Source organism: Mus pahari, chromosome 15 (genome assembly GCF_900095145.1).
Source record: "Mus pahari chromosome 15, PAHARI_EIJ_v1.1, whole genome shotgun sequence".
Lineage (NCBI taxonomy): Eukaryota > Metazoa > Chordata > Mammalia > Rodentia > Muridae > Mus > Mus pahari.
Window position 1 is genome coordinate 75316828 of NC_034604.1, and position 22382 is coordinate 75339209.

General features: G+C 49.5%; 1 protein-coding gene across 4 annotated transcripts in view; it reads left to right on the top strand.

Annotated features, from left to right (window-relative positions):
* Positions 1 to 22382, top strand: part of Mbp (myelin basic protein) — a 108849-nt gene that overhangs the window by 64246 nt on the left and 22221 nt on the right. For 2 of the 4 annotated variants that reach the window (XM_029546893.1, XM_029546895.1), the window contains exons 4-5: positions 13737 to 14167; positions 21204 to 21281. In XM_029546893.1, coding sequence (XP_029402753.1) covers positions 13737 to 14167; positions 21204 to 21281 — 509 coding nt within the window. The remainder of the gene's footprint in view (positions 1 to 13736; positions 14168 to 21203; positions 21282 to 22382) is intronic. The other 2 variants (XM_029546894.1, XM_029546896.1) reach the window with 1 other exon arrangement.

A 22382-nucleotide genomic window follows, 5' to 3' on the forward strand; every position in this document is an offset into this window, starting at 1 on the left:
TCTCTCTCTCTCTCTCTCTCTCTCTCTCTCTCTCTCTCTCTCTCTCTCTCCCCTCCCCCACCTCTCAGTGTGCATTCATTGTCATGGTTGTGGGTTTCATAAAAACTATTTCAAACATGCTGTTCACTTTGACCACACTCATCTCCATCCCCCCTTCTACTCGCCTTCCTCCCTCACTGGCCTCCCTCCTCTCCCCAGTCTCTCTTGAACTTTCATGTCATTCATATTATATGGAGGGATGGATCGATGGATGGGCAGATAGATACAGAGACAGATACATAGATATAGAGAAAGATACATACATACATATATAATACATACTGAGATACATAGATACATAGATAGATACATAGATTAAAATACTTGATAGATAGATACAGAGGTAGATACATACTGAGATACATACATACATACATACATACATACATACATACATACATGTACAAGATAGACAGATAGATAGATAGATAGATAGATAGATAGATAGATAGATAGATAGACACATAGATAGACACATAGATACATAGTTAGATACATAGATAGATTCACAGATAGATTCATAGATATATAGATAAAGAGAAAGATACATAGATACATAGATAGATACAGAGATAGATACATAGATGCAGAGATAGACACATACATAATACATACTGAGATACATATATACATAGATAGATACATATATAAAAATACTAGATAGATAATTAGATAGATACATAGATACATACATACATACACATATACATAGTCTAAAATAGAGAAAAACATTCAATATCTGTCTTGTCTGCTTTTTTTTAGTAATATGATCATCAATTATACCCATTTTCTAGCAAACAACATAGTTACATTCTCTTTAATACCTAAAATTCCATTATGCATATATACCATGTTTTCTTCCACCAATTATCTGTCAATGGACACCTAGGCTGATCCCATAACTCAGCTATTAGAAATAGTGAGGCGGTAATCATGAACACACAAGCTCATCTCTGGTACATTACACACACATTCACACACACACACACACACACACTCACACACACCTCTAGAGGTAGCATTCCTGAATCGTGGCAGTTCTACGTCCAGTTTGGAAGGAATCCCCCCACCCCACATACACACACACTGGTTTCCATAGTGACGGGACTGGCTTTCATCCCCACCAGCAGAGCCCAAGCATCACGACCTCATCAGCATCAGGTTTGTTGTTGGCTGTATTCTTGATGCTGGCTGGTCTGGCAAAGCACTTTTGATTTGCATTTCTCTGATGACTAAGGATGTTGAACATTTTTTATGTTTGTTGGCCATTCGTACTTCATTTTGGGAAACCACTAGAGAGAATAGTTTGGTATAAACATAAGCAATGGCTTTCTGAAAAGGACTGTCTGTGTCTCACAGCTCAGTGAGGTTCTGCCCTGCTTCCATACTTCCCTCCCTCTCCTCATTCCCTCCTGGGTTTGGGAGCTAGTCCACCTCCCCTGGGCCCTTGTAAGGTTCTCCAGTGGCCCTGGGGGTGGGAATTAAGTATGAGTTATGTCAGAGCACAGACTAAGATGGTCACACATTCATCTTCTGATTCAAGATAATTGTCATTAATTTAACTTATAAAATGAAAATGAAAATCAACTGCATCGTTAAGAGTACCTCACTTGCCAAGCGACTGTATGTATATATGTATGTATGTATGTCTCTGTCTCTGTCTCTCTGTCTCTGTCTCTGTCTCTGTCTCTGTCTCTCTCTCTCTCTCTCTCTCTCTCTCTCTCTCTCTCTCTCTCTCTCTCTCTCTCTCTCTCTCTCTCTCTCTCTCTCTCTCTCGGTCAGTATCTCCCACAGCTAGCTCAGTCTCACCTAGGGCTCCTTATGTAGTCAAGGATGACTTTGAACTCTGATCCTCTTGACTTCAGCTCCAAGTACTAGGACTTCAGGAGTGTACCACCACGTATGGTTGGGGATCACACTAAGGGCTTCATGCATGCTGGGCAAACACTGTACCACCTAGGCTACACCCACAAAGTTTGAAAAGTTTGAACAGTTTCAAAGGCTTCTCCTCTTGGCATCTTACACTAGAAATCATGAGTGTGTATTCCAGGGTGGAGCTGGCCTCCAGCTACTGACATTCTGTGTGGTGTTTTACATTACCTACAGGCACAAAGGCCACTGTCCCGTGCCTGGAGACAATGAACAGGGAGGGTATCGCCATCAGCTGTCTTGTTCAGCTCTGCCACAGGAGCACAACTGCAGTAGACAGTCCTAGAACTAAACAGCTGTGACTGGTCCAATCCACTTCTGTTTATAAGTGCCAGAAACTGTGCGCCCCATGATTTTTACAGGTCTCAAATGGTCTTTTTCTTGTTTAGTCATCGAAGAAGGCAGAGCACATTCTTGGCTTCCAAGCTCAGCAAACAGAAGTCGGGGCCAGGTGTGGTACAGGAATGGGTGCACCTGTCACCGGGGAGTCCAGTGCCCTTGCTGACTGACCTAATGACAAGTGAGGGGAGGGGCTGTCTTGTTGCTGTCTTCCTTCTGCTTGGTGCTTTGTCAACAGGACGGATGCTTCAGCCCCTGGAAAGAGCTTGTTCTAGCAAATTCTCCACCAATACAATGGTTCGGGGAGAGGGGGTGGGTATTTTCTGGCACAAAATATCAAAGCTGTGTTTGTAGGCATGCATGTGTAAAGCCAGCTACAAGAGGTTAAGGAAGGAAGACGGTTGAAGCAGAGTCGAGGCTTCCTTGCACTGCAGAGTGAGTTCAAAGCCAGCCTGAACAAATTAATGAAATATAATACAGTCGAGTCCAGTCCAGTACAGCAGCAATGAAGCCCAGTGTTTGTACACTTGCCTCTCCTCATGCTCGAGGCCCCAGGTTTTATCTCCAACACTGGGTGTAGTGAGAGTTCTGCAATTCTAACTTCTTTAAAAATCACAGAATTTATTTGGTATAAGAATGTGCTTTCATTTTAGTCCCAGGTGTGAGGATGCGGGGCGGCTTCAGACTGTCGGCAGCAGCTGACTGTGATTTGCCTCGTGCTCTAGCGGAGGCAGGGTTTTGCCAACAGCAGATAGTGTCTGTGACTGTGTGACATCTGGAATTCGGGGAACTTTCCAGAGAGTATATAAATACTAGGGCCCTGAGAGGCGTTGGTGGTGTTTGGTGGTTGTTCAAGGGGAGTTGGATGTGGTTTGTGAGTAGTCCTGCTCAAAGAAGGAACAAGAGGAAATAAATTAGATTGAAGGAGCTCTCTCTCTCTCCCCTTCTCTCCTTTCTTTCCTATCTAGTGATGGGGATGGGGGTAAAACTGAAGGGAGAAAGGGTGGGAGAAAGAAGAACCCACAATGTAGCAAAGACCAGCTACAACTGGGTTTTTAAAAATAGGCATTCGAGGCCATAGCATCCTGCATGGATTCTGGAGCAGCGCTCATCCTGTGGTGCTGCCCTAACACCTGCTTACTCTAGGGTTCTTGTTGTCAGATAGTCTTTCTCAGAAACTTACTGTAGACCTAGGTGTACCTCTATTACCTCACGCCAGAGTCGACGGACCTGCGATCTGACAGATCTTGGCTTTTTCCTTACCTCACTGCAGCCTGGAGTTTGGACCTCTTTGCTATCGGTGCCTGTCTCAGGACGGTCCAGCCCTGAGGGTCTACAGAGCAGGCTCAAGGTCCACTTACAGTGGTAAGGGCAATAGCACTTCCTTCTTCTGGTGGCCCTGCCCCCTCATTTCCTATTGTATCAGACCTGATTCTCAATGAAGACATCCATGCTGTGCGTCTGTCACTGACAGAAGCACTTGTTGGAATACTCTGCAGAAAACAACCCCTTAGGACAGTGATCGTCTTACTTGTTCAGTATTTACTGAGCATCTACTATTTGCACACCACTCCAGTAAGAGAGGGGAGCAAACTTCTAAAAGACTCGGGGTAGTGATGTGTGTGAGCGAGTAGACAATACACAGACCCTGAGGGTGCCCACAGGACTGGCCTCATAGGTCAGATGAGTGAATTCAAGCAACACCAGTCTGAGGAAGAGAAGATGACCACGTGCACGGTTCCATCTCACTGAAGCTGTGGCTCCACGCTGCCTGTCCTCAGCTGATCACCACCTGGGAACAACGCCCGCACAGATAAACACGGGAAATGAGTCCTTCGACTCAGAATCCCCTGCACCTCAGAAGCTCTGAGGGGCCTGGAGATGCAGAATCATCTTTCTACTGCTTAGCCACAGAGCAGGGAGGAAGATGGTTGAGGCAGTTTCAAGGCTTCCTTGCACTGCAGAGTGAGTTCAAAGCCAGCCTGAACAAATTAATGAAATATAGTAATACAATGGGGAACAGTACAGAACTATACAGGAAAGACCAGCTTCTCACCCCACGCAGTGGCCCAGCACTGCAGGAAATGCAGCAGGGAATGCTGGGAGAGCGAGGACACAGGAGGCATGGGACACAGCCACGGAGGGCAGCAGATTTTGCAGATAAGGTCGCCAAGCCTTAAAGACATGAAGTCACATGCTGTAGGTAATGGAGCTGAGAACTGACCTCAGCTCTGGCTTATTCCAGCCCCCTGACTCATGTGTTCACATTCAGTTGAATTTTCCACTGGTGTGTGCTGTGAACTGGCTCTGCAATGCTAACAAGATCTGGGAATCACCTTCAGCTGTGGTCTACCTGGGATGTGGCTTTTGCTGGGGGGGGGGGGGGCACTGCTCTGTATCTGCATATTATTACAGAGCTGCTGTGCCACCCATACTAGGGGAAACTGTGTGAATATGGGGCTCCTTTTTACCACTCATGTCTACACTGGCTGCAGTAGGGTAACTGGATGGTGGGCTCTTACCCTCCTTGTGCAAAGGAACCTCTCACTCAGCAAGACTCAGACCGGCCAAGTATGTGGGTAGGCTGGGAGAAATATAGTCCAGCTCTTGCCTGAGGCTCTCCGGTTATTGTGACCCCTTTCTCGATGTGGGAGGGTCCCTGAGTGAGCTATTTAGAGTACATAAAAACTATATGTTCCGAGCACACAAAAGAGGCATTCGGTGTGTGGTGGGTGGGTTGACAAGATTCGTTTGTGGAAGTCCTTGAAGCTATCGCCGCGGGCAGCCTGGCCAGCAGCCACATGCCTTTCATAGATGCAGAATTTCTGTCATAGCAAGTCCACAGGCTACACCATGGGCCTTTTTGTTTCCTGTGCCCTCCCAGGTGACCCCAAGCCCAGGCTGCCAGCGGCAGAAGTATTCCATGAACAAGGAAGGTCCTCTCTAGCCTGGCCCACACTTCCAGATTCCACAGCTCCTCTGCAGGCCTAGGCTGCCTCTCAAGTAGGCCAAGTGTTAGAGACCTATAGGGGTCCCCACTTCCCTCTTCTCCAGGTAGGAGCCAGGTTAGATGCATCTGTGTGCCTGTAGCTTGCCCCAAACCACAGACCTCATGGTTTCCATCAATGGCTGGGTGACCGAGGCTTAACCCTTCCCTGGCCCCAGACCTTCCCCTTCATCTGGTGACAGTATCAGAGAGTCCAGCCAAAGCCCTGCTGCCCCTGTCTGCTGCATCCATATCCAGAGAGGATGGCTCCTGCAGGTCCCCACCCCTGTAAGTCACCTGCCAGCCTCGCAGCCGCCACCCTCTCACCCACCCATGCTTAATGGATATGGAGACACTGAGCCACACATCCTCTTAGCTAGAGAGCTCTGAGCAGCCTCCCCCAAGCTGGCCAGACTGGCAGTCTCCAGATTTATCGGCTTATCTGTACAGCTGCTGCAACTAAATTTCCCACAGATTGGAGCAAACAATTGAGCTTTAGAAAGACCCCAGAGGACGTTGTCCTGGCTCACCTCACATTGTTGGTGTCCCGTATCCTCCACATTACTGTCCTATATCCCAACACACACACACATACACAGAGACACACACAGAGAGACACACAAAGAGAGAGAGAAAGTGTGTGTGTGTGTGTGTGTGTGTGTTCCTGGGGCCACAGAAACAGTGTCACACTCTGGTGTGTTGAAAGCAGCTAAAGTCTTAGCTAACTTTTCTTTGCCTGAGGCCATCTCTACCTCCCAAGTATTTCTCACCTATAAAGAAAATTCAAAAGATCTCAGGATTGCTTCCACTGCTGCCAAGTGGCTACACGCAAGGACGGGTGGGGGAGGGGCTAGGGTGCAGACTCTCATTGTTCTCACCAGGCTGAGGCAGAGGGTCAGGTAAGAGAAGGCTGGTGCCATGCCTGTATGCTAACGTGCACCACACAGTAGGGATCTTTAGCATGTCACCTGACTAAAAACACGAAAAGAAGGCACATGCTTTAAACCGTAAGTTCAGAAACCAAATCTCAAGCTGGTAGTGACACCATCTCCATTACAGATATCACAGAAAAGGTCTCTCTAATCCTGAGTTAGCAAGTAGGAATTGGTCTGAGCAGTTCTAAAGTGGCACGCTCAGGCGTGTTTAGATAGCTGGCTGTATTTGACCATACTTCCTGAAGTGGCCCTAGGCTAGATGCCAGAATCACTTCAACTGTCCCTTGTCACAATCCAGCTGTTGATTCTGACCCTGTGATGAACTTAACCCGATGAAGCAGCCCTCGTTGGGCAAAGGCGTTTGGTTCCGAAGGTAGCCGATCCTGTCCAAGGTCATCCATGTGGTATCCCACACCCATATTGCCTACGATTCAGGTTTCCTTCACCCATGCTTGTGCACGGAGCCACGTAGCAGAATCTGCCTTTCCAGAAGTGAAGGAGGAAGGAGAATGAACACCCTCCTACGTCCCCGGCTTCTAAACGCATCCTCTGGGAACCCAGAACCCTGTGTTTGTGTTTATACTTTTTCACCTCCCACATTTCCTTAGAGAGAGAGTCCAGACTGTCAGCCCTGAGAAGATATCTGGAAGGACGTTTGGGGTGTATGAGAAAGCAAACAGCTGTTTGTGGGATGTGGTTTTTATGGATGTGACAGATGGAGCAGATGAAGCACTCACTTAGCCCCTGACTCACTGGAGACAACAGTGTTATGTGAGGATGACCGTGAGTGAGACCCTCATGCTGAACTACAGCCAACGCTGGAGGACCTTAGACATTCCAGATGAGACTGGTGGCCCTGTAGTCCGTTTGCAAGTACAACACAGTGTTGCACATTTCAACTCAGTGACTTACCAAGGACAGTTTGTGGGCAGGAGGAGGTCAACCCCAGAGGCTACCCCTATGGGCCTCTGGAGACCCCCAGAAGGAGCATATAGCTGTGTAAAGATGTCTGCTCTCTGTTACTCCCATGTTCTGCGTTGCATGTAGCAGACCTCCTCCCACATGCGGGCCGAGGACTTGTCAAACCCCAGTACCATGCATTGGTTTGTTTCCCATGAAGCTCTGGTGCTGAATTCATTATCTTGGTACTTGGGCGTCCTGATGAATGATTATATCTATGAAGCCTTCTGCGTAGCCACAAAGGATTACGTAATTGACGTTGATTTACATAACTGATTATGCCGATTACAAAAGTGGTGCTGATTTCAAAAGCAGACTCAGTCAATGGTGGGTTTAGAGGATTTCAACCTTTGAGAGAAATTCACACTTCAAAAAGACCCACTGGTTGGATATGATGATGTGAATCTGTAATCCCAGCAATTTAGAACAATAAATTCTAACCTAGAACTACACAGAGAAACTTTGTCTTAAAAATAAAGGACTTGGGGTTGGGGAGATGGCTTTATAGATAAGGTGCTGGTTATGCAAGCATCATGGCTTGAATTCAGAAGCCCAGAGCTCACAGAAAACCTGACATAATAGCATGTGTGTAATCTGTAACAGCGTGTAAGGGCCCAGTGGAGGGATGAAGGGAGAGGACAGGAGAGGCCTCCAAAGCCAGATAACCTGGTGTAGACCGGAGTCAGCAAAAGACCCTGTCTTAAGTTAGAGGGCGAGAATCACCATCCAAGATTCTCTCCAGATCTCCACATACACATGCTGTGGGCACACATGCTGTGCATACATGCACCCACGCCCAGAGACATGCTATGCCCGACAAACACCCACACATGTGAACACCCACACAAAGCTTTTTTACATAGAAATGAAAATAAAATAGTCATAATAATAGTCAGAGGGGAAGCGGGAAGTGACCCTGAACTGCTCGCTGAGCACAAAGAAGTCGCATCCAGACAAGCATGACTGTCTGAAGACATGATGGGGAGGCTGGCCACAGTGGGCTTTTGTGGGCTCTCACATGTGGCCCATGTGGTGCCCTGTTGAGGAACAAGAGGAAAGGCAGGTGGAGGAGCCTGTCCTCTGTGTGGAGGATACAAAGGAGTCGAGAGGATCCAGGATCTGCAGCCGAGCGATGACGTAGCCCTCCATTGCTCAGTAAGTTGGTGCATGGTGGACTCCCGTGATAAGTCCTGAGGGATAGATCAATAGAACAAAAACTCTGACACAGGGTGTGGGAGTGGGATGCGAAGAGCAGGAGGTCAGAGGAGAAATGGGGAGGAGGGAGAGGAGGATGAAGAAAGGGAAGAGGGAGAAATAGGAGAGAAGGAAGAAGAGAAGGAGGAGATCTGTGGATGTCATCACACGGAAAAGACTCTGAAGAAGAGTTAATGGGCACAAGAGAACCCTGACCATGGGTAACTAGACAGAAACTAGAGATAATAGACAGAAAGCCAAGGACATATAGAAGATGGGCTACTGTGACCTTTAGCTGGTCAACTCAGCCAAAGATGAGCCTCCTGGAGTCATGACCCCAGAGATCTTTAAATAGTAAAAACCACCTCAGATGTCAGGGCCCTGTGCATTTCTGTGCTCCAAAAGCTACTTAAGGACCCTGGCATCCCTGGACACCTCAGAAGAATACTTCCCTTTTACCCCTCTGACGGCCAGGCTGTCTTCTGACCGAAGCTTTCTAGAGCTTAGCTGTAGACTGGAGTTTTTTAGAAATACTCTCTGTGCCCATTTTGGTAAGATGAGATGTGGGCGTGTCACTAAGGATGACACAGATCCCTTCTGTAAATGAGGTCTGAATGAAAGGCCTCCCGGCTCTAACTTGACCAAGGCAGCGTTCCTGTATGCATCCCACCGCAGGGCAGGGCCGTGGGTGGCAGATTTAGACTCCTTACCACACTTCTTGCAGGAAGGGAGGAGCCACTTTGGAGACACAGAGGCCTCTCTGTATCTCACAAATAACTGTATTCAAAGGACACAAAGCCCATCTGTTGTAAAAATATTAGTATTCAGATGCGCTTGTGTTTTGTTAATGCGTTTAGTTCCTCACAGTATAGCTGTTGTCTTCTCTCTTCATCTGCGTTCATTTCTGACAGCTACAGAATTTATAGCGCAACTCCAGAACCAGGCTCCTAGGCGCTCCTGCCCAGCCTCCACCTGTAAGTCAGCACTGTATCCCCGCAAACTCCACCTCTCCACAGCACCCCAGAGTGCCTGCCGCCTGTGCCTTTCCAGCACTGTACAGTGACAGGGTCCTGTTGGGTCCAGCCAGTGGCCATGAGGAACCGTGCCAGCAAACATCTCCACCCACTCGGTCTTGCCCTTTCCTTAGGCACCCTGAACTAAGTGGCCCTATTTCCACAGTGCCTGTCAATGATGACACACATCACCCAATAGAGGCCTGGAGGAGACCACGGCCATCCTGGTTCCCAGAGTCGGGGTTGCCTAGTCCCTTGTCACCAGCAAATATTTATACTGCACAATGGATTTGTGGTGCAGCTTTGGAATAAGGTCGTGCTTATCAGCTTTACCGACAGTCGTCAGTGTCGTCTGTGGGTCAGTTTAAAGACCTGCACGGATGTGATGCGTTTGGGGTGTGGGTATTGTATTTATGCAAACTTCTGTTAATATGTACACACCAAGAGCATCACCTGCCTTTGGCCTCACATCAGCCATTCCAGAGCCAGCAGCCTGGCATCCATATGATCATACATAGTATCTGACCAGAGGAGCCCATGTGAGCCCTGGCAGCTGTGGAGTACCAGGTCACTTCAGCTTACCCTAAAAACCTTGGGACAATAACACACTGAGAAATAAGACAGCCAACTGGAATCGGAAGTCTTCTGGGGTCCCTAACCAGGAGACATTTTAGATACGTTCCTTTTTTTTTTTTTTCCCCTTTTCTTTTCTTTTCTTTTCTTTTCTCCATCTCCTGGGACATTGGAAGCAGGAAGCCAGTGCAGTGTCACCCTGGTCCTGTAAGCAGCTATAATCGTGTAGGGCAGTTCCTTCTGTGTGCGCATGTGACACAAAACACAGATGGGGAAGAAGGAAGCCTGCACCACACTTCTCATGGTGTTCTGTCTACCTCTGTGAGTGCACACACACAAGTCTGACCCTCACCAAGTCTAGACGTGACTGGTATGAGTCACATGCCAGCTATGCTGGCCCCAAAGAGCAGCTGCTGAGAGCCAACAGGTGAGCCCAGCCAGGAGAGCCCTCCAACGAGACTGTCTCACAAGTGTGAGAAACAGAGATACCCCAGCCAGCTGTCCCCGGCTGCAGGCTTGTCCAGGTTACCAGCACCAAGATTTTAAGGCTCATGAGCGGCAAGAGAGTAGGTTCTCAGGAAGTGTACCTCTTCCAGAATTGTTTAAAAGTCCGGGATGTCCCAGATCACTTCCTGCGGTGCTTAGTTTTCTTGTGGCTCAGACAAAATACCCAACCCAGGGAACTTAAGGAGGAGAGGGGTTATTCTGGGCTGGGCCACACTTGGAAGGTACAGTCATAGTAAGAGAAGCTAGCTGTAAGAGCTAGTCTACCGGTCATATACCACACTCACAGTCAGGAAGCAGAGAGAGACAGAGTGAAAAAGACAGAGAGACACACAGAGAGAAACAGAGACACAGAGACAGAGAGAGGGACAGACAGACAGACAGACAGACAGATGGAGACAGAGACACAAAGAGAGGGGGGCCCTGCTTGGTTTACTCTCTCCGGTGTATTCATTCCAATCCCCTAGCTGGTGAAACCTCGCCACTCACATCCCAGGGCGCATCTTCCCTCTGCAGTTAACCTAATCTAGAAACTACACACGGGCCCACAGGCTCATCGCCTGGGTGGTACTAATGGTCTCCTAGGTGATTCTAGTCGTCTCCTGGGTGACTCTGTGCGCTGATGATGAACTTTAGCGGTCACATCTCAACACAAACAAAGACCCTCGCGGGGACTGTTCAGAGTGAAACCTTATTGATCGTCTTCTCATTAGTGTGTTCACATTATCCAGCTTACAGAAGTTGTGCGTCAAGGCTGTGGGCCCCTCACCAGGCCCGAGGCCATCTATCTCTGGGAGTCCTACTGGCCAGCTGGGCCCTGTGAGGTGAACGGAGAGACGGCTGTCAGGCGCTCGCGCACCTCCTGGAGACGTAGTCAGTGCGCACACAGGGTGCCTGGGATGAACGCCTTCTTTGGGGGACATCTGGAATCTCTATCTTCACCAGGCAGGAAGTCTGAGGGACAGCCCCTCTCCCTGATACTCCAAGGACAAAACACCAAGTAGTGACTTAGCAAATGGCATTGTGCATGTGTGGCCGCGGGTCTGATATCGGATGGGATGTAGCCAACCCCCCCTACCCCCTCCCGTGGTCATATCTGCTTCTTGATAAGTTGGGCTCCATCCTCACGGTGATATACCAGGGCTGCCAGTGGAGTTGTCCAGATCCTGTGGGTGGTTCTGATGAGTCATGGAAACTGGGGAGCTCACGATGCTCTGACACAGTTACCAGAAAACACCTTACAGGGAAGTGTCCACCACAGCCACCTTGGTTTCACCCCTCTTGGCCTCTTCCTTCTCTCTGCCTCCCCAGAGTATAAACCTGGACAGTCCGTGAGACTGCCTGTCCCCTCATCCTGACCCGGGCACCATGTCCTGTAAGGGGCTCTAGGGTCTGAACACTTGAGCTATCCAGACCTCTTCGCTCATTTATGCTTAGGATCTTCCCTGGACCAGCCCTCCTGCAACCGCCCGCTGCCCTTTCCAAAGCCAGCAGACAATGACCCCCATTCTGCCTTCCGTCCCTCTGCCTGTTGGATTCCATGTCCCAGGACAGGGCGGCTCAGGACCCGGAGCTCCTTCCTGCTTAGGCCTCCAGGGTGTGTCTGCTCTGTCAGTCCAGCCTCTTTCCTCTGGCTCTAGACTGTCCATCAGCAGGGGTAACCTCACAAGGGCCCTCGTGTTGGCCGCTCACCTCCTGTCTGTCTTCATAGCCTCCTGATGAGAGAGCACACACAGGCTACCTGACTGATGTGTTGCTGCACTGTGGGAGTCCAGTGACTCAGCTGTGGAGGTCAGGAATTCAGAATTAAGCTGTCTGGGAGCCACAAGCTCCAAGAGTCCAATCTATGGCTCCTACATGCAGGTGGTACCAGCATTCCTTGGTGTCCTGTATCCATGGTTGCATCTCTGACTCTCCTCCGCCTTCCACATCCCTTCTCCAGTACCAGGCCTCTGTGCCTCAGCTTTCCTCTCTCACGAGATCCCTGGCTGCAGGATTGCACCCACCCCACTACCCAGGAGCCTGTCCTCACTGGATCACTTCTGCAAAGACTCTATTTCCAGTTAAAGTCACAGACACTGGCAGAGAGCGGGGGGGGGGGGGGGGCGCTAGGATATGAAAATGTCTGTTGGGGGAGGGGCAATCAATTCTTAGCTCACATTTCCTTCATCCAATTTCCCCCACTAGAATGCAAGTTTTGAGAGAAAGGGGACCAGATCTTGTTCCTCACTGTGGCTCTAACTTAGAAAAATGCATCCCTTCTAATCAATAAGTAATCGATGGAACGGCAGTGCATAGTGGTATGCATGCATGCATAGTCTCGCCCATGGGTGCATAGATTGCTGAGCAGATGGACAAGGTGGGGGTGGGTAAAGAAGTGGATAGATGGATAATGTCAGGTAAATACCACTGGGTGGACGGATGGATGGATAGAATAGACAGAAAACGGATGGATTGATAAGATGAACAGATGATGGATGCGTGATAGACTAGAAAGGTTGTCTATAGACAGAGGGTAAGGGAAGTGTGAGCTAGCCATATTTCTACAGGGTCAGTAATAGAACTGGGATAAGAGGTTAAATTACATCTGTTTAAACCAAGCTGAGAGGGAATGGACTTGCTGCCATTGGTGAGGAAAACGTTGCATTTCCCATGTGCATTTCCTGGGTTGTGAAGTGCTCAGGTCCCACGTGAAGCAGTCTGGTTCCTTTTGCTTACAGAGAAGCCAGATCCAAATGCCCTGGGTAAGCACTTCCCGGAGCCAGAGACCTCCAGCGGAATCCGGGAGAGGGATTGCTCAGGGCCCTGCTTCCCTGAACTGTAAGCGGCGAAAAGATGTGGGAAGGCCTATCCTCCACCGAGAACACTAAAAGCACCTTTTGTCAAAGGACGGCTTCACATCTGGGGCTTGTGCACTGGTGGCCTTTTAGACCAGAGACGACCCACAAAATACCTAACCCGCGGGGCTCTCTGGTACAGTGAAAGTGCTTTGGCTTGACTGCTGTGGGCTCTCAGGCCATCGCCCTCTGGGGTGGTTCTTTTAATGAGGACCTGAAGATGGCCCCTGCCATGTATACCAAGCAAGCTCAATCCAGGTTAGCTCCCTCTGGTTGGGGCAATCCAACATGCTATGAGGCTCCTTGGGCCCCGCGCGTATCTGTGCGTTTTATAGGAGACAGCTAGTTCAAGACCCCAGGAAGAAAGCGGCTTTGTCCCCCTCTAGGCCTCGCACAGGCCCACATTCATATCTCATTGTTGTTGCAGGGGAGGCAGATGCGATCCAGAACAATGGGACCTCGGCTGAGGACACAGCGGTGACAGACTCCAAGCACACAGCAGACCCAAAGAATAACTGGCAAGGCGCCCACCCAGCTGACCCAGGGAACCGCCCCCACTTGATCCGCCTCTTTTCCCGAGATGCCCCGGGAAGGGAGGACAACACCTTCAAAGACAGGCCCTCAGAGTCCGACGAGCTTCAGACCATCCAAGAAGACCCGACAGCAGCTTCCGAAGGCCTGGATGTGATGGCATCACAGAAGAGACCCTCACAGCGATCCAAGTACCTGGCCACAGCAAGTACCATGGACCATGCCAGGCATGGCTTCCTTCCAAGGCACAGAGACACGGGCATCCTTGACTCCATCGGGCGCTTCTTTAGCGGTGACAGGGGTGCGCCCAAGCGGGGCTCTGGCAAGGTGAGCTCCGAGGCGTAGAGAAGCTGTGGGTTTAAATGCAGAAAGGAAGGAGAGGTGGGCAGGTGAACTGGGCCAGTCACCATCGCAGAGCAAACATGTCCCTGTGTCTGAGATACTGGCCCTGATCGGACAGTGCTGATGGCCTGGGGGAGTGGGCGTGGAGTGGGCGTGGTCTCCACTTAGCCTGTTTCTACTTGTTTTGCTCCCTTTGTCCTCCTCATAAGGGACTGCGATTGAGTGTCACTCAGGAATGCAATGGCCTTCTGCATCCTAACTTTTGAGGCACCCTGGATGTAGCATTGCGCCTACGGGTTCTTAGGTATACATATGCCCTATGCCTGGGGCTTCAGCAGATCCGCCTCTGCACAGTGCTTCCGGTTTCGACCCTGATCTGTGCTCATTCTCTGCTGGGTACAGGCTGCTAATTGCTTGCCGCTGTGAAACAATGGTCCAATTGAGGCGAGGAGGTCTGCAGAGCAAACCTCTGCACCTCCAGCAAACTTTCCTCTTTCGTCTTAAGTAGTTTGGTGGGGGTGGGGATGAATGATTGTTTATGACAAAAAATTTTGTGTGTGTGATTCCATTAATTTAAATATAACTTGGGTTTCATGATGTTTCAAAAGCAAATGTCCTGTGTATTAAAATGTATCAGAAGATAAAATTGTGCAGATGGTCCAGTTTCCAAGGGCAACATCTGGGCTGGGCTCCGCATGAGCCCGTGGTTCATGGTTTGTCTGTCAGGTGGCTGCCACCTTGTAAGTGTATGGCATTTTCCATCTCTCTGTTGAATGGTTGAGCAACTCTTGGGAGAGATGTGGATGGGACAATAAAACAAGCCCTGGTCTTTGAGTACTCTCACAGCCTGGGCAGTTTTTATGCCTGTAAGTTATGTCTGTTGTCAAAGCTCTGGAGAGCTCAAGAGGCTTTTGACCAAGGTGTAGGGCAGAGGCCCCTCCATGACTCTAGGGCCATTGGCAGTGCAATTTCTAAAATGCTGTAGTCTCCAGCCACACCTTTGAGAGTGGCTGTGAACTGCTGGACCTAATGACAGCTCTTCTACCCCGTGGCCACCAGAGCCCCTTGGTATCTCAGCAGCAGTCTGGCCCTCGCCTTGGATGTCACTGCTACTTGTCACTAACACTGGGTGTGTCTTACTTGCTAACAGAATTCAAGCTGCCCCAGATTCCTGCACAGTCTGTACTTAGTGGTATCGCCTTAAGTCTGATGCATCGATCTTGTTTCCAATGCCGATTTACATAGCAGTGGCTTTCAAGCACTCTTCTTGAGGGAGGTGCTTGAGATCTGGAGGCTCCTGACTGGCCCCTGAGGTCCATCTGTGTAACCAAGCCCACACATGCACACAGCCACACCCAGTCCATGCAGCTGAAGGAACAGACCTAAACTGGGCAGGAAAGATGAAGTAGCCAGAAGGCATAGGGTCTAGAACCAGTTTTGTGGCCATGGTTCAGGTTAAAACACCATAGAATGCTCATGTATTGTTCCATGGCTCTCCCAGAGTGATGCCTCTCCCTCCATCCACTGCTTTCAAATCACATGCTTTTCCAGATTTGAAAGAAGAAATTTAAAACTCAAAAGCAGTCCAAATATTATATATATATATATATATATATATGAAAATTTTTAAATAATTGGGATTTTTTTGAAACTTAAGGTGTCGATTTTTTTTTTGCACCATTACTATGTTTTTCGAATATGAAGGATTATTTAAATGAACAACAACCTTCGTACCAAAACAGTCCCTCAGTGTTTGCCCGTGTGGTCCTTATGGTCTCGTTATTTATTAGTTTTTTTAAATTAGCATGCAGAAATAGAGTTAAGGCATTTCCACAGAGTTTGTGCTCATGCTCCACTCTTCCCTCCTGAAGTTTGTTCCAAGCACAGCCAAAGGTGCCTCCTGCTGCTGGAAGCTCCCTGCCCCGCACACAGCAGGGGTCAGGTCATGGTGTTCAAGCCTCTTTGATTGTAGGTCCTTGGTTGTTTAACATTGGAGGTGGAGGCTTAACTCACTCTACACCCGGCTATAAATCAATCACCATAGAAGCAGTCAGGGCAGTTACCGCTATGAGCTATCAGGAGTATTTCTTTCTGCTTGTATTTTAATGTTTATAGATGGGGGAGTGGGGCTTGTTTTCCTATACTACAAAGCCCCTTAAGAATGTGACAAAGGCTGGAGAGATGGCTCAGTGGTTAAGAGCACTGACTGCTCTTCCAGAGGTCCCGAGTTCAGTTCCCAGCAACCACAACCATCTCTGAAGAAAGTTGCAAAGAATAGAGTCCAAAGGCTAGCTAGCGTCACTGTGGCAAAAGCCAGCACCCTTGATGTCATTCTAGGATAGGCATCTAACACACCTGCAGGGTGCTCTGCTAGGGCCAGCACCTGCCATCTGGAGATGCAGCTATGTGACCCGCTTGTGTGGAAAAGGATCCCCAAATACAACCTGGAAGACTCTGAACCCACTCCCTCACCCTGCAGTGGGACTCCTGGTCATGTTGTCTCCTGGCACGTGGTGCCTCCGTGCCATGCAGAGCCACCACCCCCAGCTTTCAGAATGTGGGGACAACACCCAGCCTTTGTGCATTTTCCGGGCTGGCATTCAAAGGCAGCCCATGAAGAATGCTCTGAGAAGGCATATTCTGCTGAGGTCCGTGGCAGCGAAGAGTTCATTTACAGCGACCATGCTCCTTTGCCCTGGGAAGAAAGGGAGGCTCTGAGGAACGGGTTTCCCAGCCCATAGAATGCCCAGAACTTATGAGGCTGTGAGGCGGTGGCTTTGGGGAAAAGAACAATGACACCTGCCCCAAGCTTATTACCTCTCATCTAGTGCCAGGCCCAGTCCCAGGGCAGTCCCCAGGCCCACCAGCCAGCTCTCAGAACACAAATCTTAGGAAGGTTCCTCTTCCCACCCAGAGCAAGTAGCATCCCACAGAGGACCCACGCTGATCATATAGTGTCACATCCAGACAACACAGGTGCCACAAGAAAACATCTTCCATTCTCCCGGGAGGGGAGGGACACCTGTCACCTGTATCTTTGCCTCTGTTTATTTTACCTGAGATCTTCATTTCTAACCCATTCGAGCTGGCATCTCAATCAGTCTTTAGAAGGCCACTCTTCCTCTAATTTTGACAGGATAGGGTTAAGATGTTTCCCACCACTAAGTCCTGGGTGTGATGGATCTTGTAAACTAGCTAGAACATCTTTTTTCCTGATACTTTCCCATGGCATCCTAAGTTTTGTTAGATGCATCTCCGTTCTACAGTTAGTTTTGTCTTCACTGTTAACGTGGCAACTGAAGGTTCCAGATAGACTTGCCATCCATCCTGTGAAAGGTGACATTAAAGGTCACATGAAGGACACAGTGGAAGTGCCCAAGTAGTACTCCCAGAGTTCCAGTCTAGTGCCACTGTCATTGTCATTGCCTTCAGATAACAGAGAGCTCAGGGATCCGGGCAGAAGCAAAGAGAACTAGGGACCCACACACCACTCCCTGCCTCCAGTCCACTTGACAAGAGTTTCCCAAAGACTCTCTGGAGAAAGTCAGTGTGGGATGGACACACTAACATCTGTGTCCAAGTTCACACTTTTGAGATTTCTTGTATGAATCAGAGTAGCCTCATTTGGTCAGTTCTGTGTCCCTGGTCTCTAACTCTGCCTTTCTGCTGCCTCGGTCGGTCGGCACAGCCATCCACTGATACTGGAATAGGAATCTGATGGGCGTTGCACCCCCGTAAATGTGGGAATGTTTGTAAATTATGTTTGGATTTAATGTCGATCCCCTTATAGGTGGTTGTACTACAATTCGATTTTGTTGTAAACTTCAGCATAAGATAAATGTACATCTGCTTTTGTATGCACTCATTAAACATTTTAACAGACCAAAGATGGTGTACTAATTGCACATGGACTTTTAAGTTGTATTTTTATTTTCTTAATGGCATCCTGCGACTGGCATTTCCGTGGCTTTGAGAAACACCTACAGGTAAGTCTGGCACTCACGTTCTTGCTGGCTCTGAAATGTCACAGTCCTGAGTCCTCTGTCTCTCCCACAGACTCAGGGTGGTCTCTCATCACGGCAGTGCAGCATCTAACTCTTCCCCTTCCCGTAGGCCTGGTCCTTGTGTTTCTTGCAGTGCTAAAGGAGTATCCAGTGGATGCTAAGGGATGTGTGGGCGGGCACAAAGGAACCGACCCAGGGCGCCCAGCAAATAGTTACCGAGTATCTCACTTTTCTACTGCTGTGACAAAATATCCTGAGAAAAGCAGCTTGCTGAAGGAAGAGGTATTTCAGCTCGCACTTCCCCAGACAGCACATCTCAGCAGTGGGAGCCTGAGGCAGCTAGTGACACTGCATCCAGACAGAATCAGGAACTTCTCCTTTGTCTTCAGGACAGAACCCCAGTCCAGCAAACCTCTCTAGGGTGGATCTTACCACCTCAATTAATCTTATCAAGATAATCCCTGATCAACCCAGAGGCGTGTCTCTGGTGATTCTAGATTATGTCAGGTCAGAAATCAGTTTTAGCCATCACAAGCACCAGGGCCGACCCCCTGGGCTCCCCAGGGAGAGTGTGTCCAAAGGGTGACAAGGCTCCTCTGGCTGAACTGAGAGGCAGACAAGCTCCTCATCAGGGTGACACTGGAGAAAGCTGGAAGGAAGACAAGTGAGAGATAAAATGTGGTCTGTGTAGCATCTCCTCCTCCTTTTAAACCCATTCCGATTTAAGGGGTTTATTTCCTGACTATTGGTGCTCCTTTCCAGGGAGGTGGGGGTGGCGGAGATTAGCCAGCTGGTGACAAGCGGTTCTGACTGGTTGATGAAAAGTACAGCTTGACCTCTGAAGGAACAGATCATCGTAGGGAAAACAGTCCCTGTTTGAGCTCATGCTGAAAGTCACTGAGATGCCAAGATACTGGCTTAGTACTTAAGAATGACTGGGCACCCCATCAAACCATGGCTTAATGTTTTATCATGAGGTTGTTTTGTGTTGTTGTTGTTTCTCTGTTGTGACTTTTGCCACAGTTTCTATTTTTGTTTATTTGTTTACAAATAGATAAAAGCAGAGAGCAGTAGCTCAGGGAGCTGGAACCCCTAGTGTCCCTAGGGAACCCCTAAAGGTGGCTCAGTGCCTGTGTATCTCCCTAAGGGGTGTTCTTGCCCAGCCCCTGTCACCCCTTCCAACCTGCAGGTCGGCCTGAGGCTTGGGCACCTGCTTCTCAGTTAGTCAGTGGAAGCTATTGTACCTCTGCCACCTTAGACCCTCGTGAACCTGCCCAGCCAGGAGAATGCTCACCATTCTTGATGTAACCCTGTGTGGGAGTGGTGACAACAGGGTACAGACCACACTTTTGTAAGTGTCACTAGGTCATACTTTCTTAGAACTGTGATTTGGCTCCACCCTGTATGTAGATATCAGGCCTGGCAAGGCTGTGAAGGAGCCCCCGTGACCCACAAAGGGGAAAACTGACTGAAGCTGCACCTTTATCTTTTGCATAAATGTGAAGCCTGGGCTTGCTCAGTCACCCTCTCTTGCTCAGCTGCTCCTTCATCTTCTGTGTAGCCCAGGCTTGCCCAGTCACCCTCCCTGGCTCAGTTGAGGGTTCCCTTCATGGGGACAGCCACATCTGCCTGAGGAGGTTCACCCTAACAGGAACTCTCGGTTGCTCCCTCTCTCAGCTGCCAGTCCTTAAGTCCAGGATCTCTTGCTAGCATAGAAGACGCCTCTCTTACACGGGTGAGGGCTCTAGGCTATGAGGCAGTCTGCTGAGCACGGGCCACTGCTTTCCACTGTCACCCCTGCGGGGTTGACTTTCAGTGGTACTTCTAGAGGAACTAGTGAGTCACACTATAGTCACCTTGCAGGACACTCTGCCCATGGTGAAGACCATTCGTTGGCAACAAAACAAGAGTCTGGAACATCCTAGAGGGATGGTCTCTCTTGGCTGACCACTCACTATAAGCTCCCCTCACCCCACCCTGTTCTTCTCTTTCCTGTTCTTCTCTACCCACACCCCTGTCCTCTCCCCATTCCCACCCCCCACCCTCACCCCTACCCCCAACCCCACCCCATTCTTTTCTCCCTGTTTTTCTCTCACCCCTCCCACTTTCTTCTCTCCTGGTTCTTTTCTTCCACCCCATCTTCTCTCGCTCCTCCCCCGTTCCTCTCTCACCCCTCCCACCCTCTCCCATTCCTCTCTCCCCTTCTTTTCTTCCCACCCCGTTCTTCTCTCACCCCTCCCTCTCCCTTCTCTTGCCCCTCTCCCTTTCTTCTCTCACCACTCCTCCCCAGTTCCTCTCTCGCCCCTCCCTGTTCTTCTCTCCCTCCATTTCTCCCACTCCTTGTCTTTCACTCCCTGCTTCTCTCCTGATTATTTTGCTGTGAACAGTCAAAAAGAGTCGCCTCCTGCGGGCCATTTGTCTGGGTGCTCTGATTCTGTTCTCTTGAAGCTTACTTGAACTTCCTTGATGCCTACACACGCTCTCATAGCTTATAGGATATTCTATGTCAGGAATAAACTCCACATCACGAGAAGTGTGGCGGTACAGTTGGGGGTAACATGACCCGTGCCAGGGAATAAGCAAGCACCTATGAGGATGGAGTCCCTAAGCTTCACCAGCAAGAATGTGGGCTAGAAAATGTCACTCCGTGTGACCTCAGGAGTGACCCTGAGCACTGCAGCTCCTGAAATCGGCTCCCTATACTCTGTAGAAGCCTTGAGAAGGTGAGAGTGTGCTACCCACTGCTGATTCCTACCTAGAAATCCAGCACAAAAGCCACCACATCTGCCAGTAAGGAAAAGGCCTGCAAATAAAAGCCAATGTAAATAGAAATTATCCCATTGCAATTCCATAGTAGGTCGCCAAAAGCCTCCACAGCCCCAGACAAGAAGAAAGCATTTCTTTGCCTGCTGGGGGTCAGCTACAGTGACCCTAGCGATTTGCAGAGGACTGTGGGGCTGGCTCTGCAAGCAGTGCCCACACGGGACTCACCCGGCCCACTCTGTCCTCCTCGGCAGGTACCCTGGCTAAAGCAGAGCCGGAGCCCTCTGCCCTCTCATGCCCGCAGCCGTCCTGGGCTGTGCCACATGTACAAGGTAAGTGGCGGCTGCTGGCCCAGCAGCCAAGGGTTTCCTGTGTGTGAGATGGTCTCAGCGCTGTGGGCAGGCCTTTGAGAGGGTCGTTAGGACAGGCAACTCTTTCAGGGGCTCACTGTGTCCCTGGGGTCCAACATGTCTATAGGGCCTCTGTGAGTCTAAACTAAGATAGGAAAGTAGGCCCTGAACCAACACGACAAAAAAGAAATTTCTAAACAAAACCCACATAGGAAGTAGGGAGCCTGTCTGTGGTGTGAAAGTCTCAAAGGACAGGGCAGAGTTGTCACCATAACGGGAACACGCTGTGGGCTTGTGGAGTGGCCTTCTGTGATACCATACATGTTGAAAAACCACCAAGAAGACAGGCCAGGAAGGACCAGCTTCGCCAGGGCATTGCTTGCCCAGGTTCCCTGCCTGCTTTGAAAGCAAGCTCCTACAGATGTCAAGCGCTCCAAATGTCAGCTTGGTTTAACTCAAATGAAAAGTGTCCTCAAGTCCAGTCCACAGACATCTGTCCCTCTGAGTGTGTCATAGATAACACGGTTGGGATCTGCCCTCACTTCCCAGGATGGAAACCACCATTAACAGACTGTGGATGAAGCTGGGGAGGGCAGAGGTGAGGGGATCCTTCAGTCAAGCACAGTTGGGACTGCTCCTAATACAAGCTGAGTGTCACCACACAGATCCTGTCTCTCAGTGACTGTGTCACACAGAGGCGCACGCCGTATGAATCTTGATGCCTGCCTTTTTCAAAGGCAGATGGTGAAAGGTTAAAAAACTAAAACGTAGACCATTCTCCATGCTTCATGGAGCACCTATCAGGAAAAGGGATGCTCAGGGATCAAGGGACCACACAATTCTTCTGCAAGGTATTAAAAGGGAGCCATGGCAGTCAAGGCGGGCAGCAGGAAGGATACCCATAACCATAGGCTTTGGACTTCCTGGGTCAGACGCTTGCACAGGAACTCGGCTTGAGGTAGGTGACCTGGGGGGGGGGGGCAAGCAGAGGGTGCTTGAGGAGGTCACGGTCCCATGCCTTGCCATAGCGATGTGAAGAAAGGGGGGCATTCCCGCTGGCCTCTAAGATGGCCAGTCTGAGGC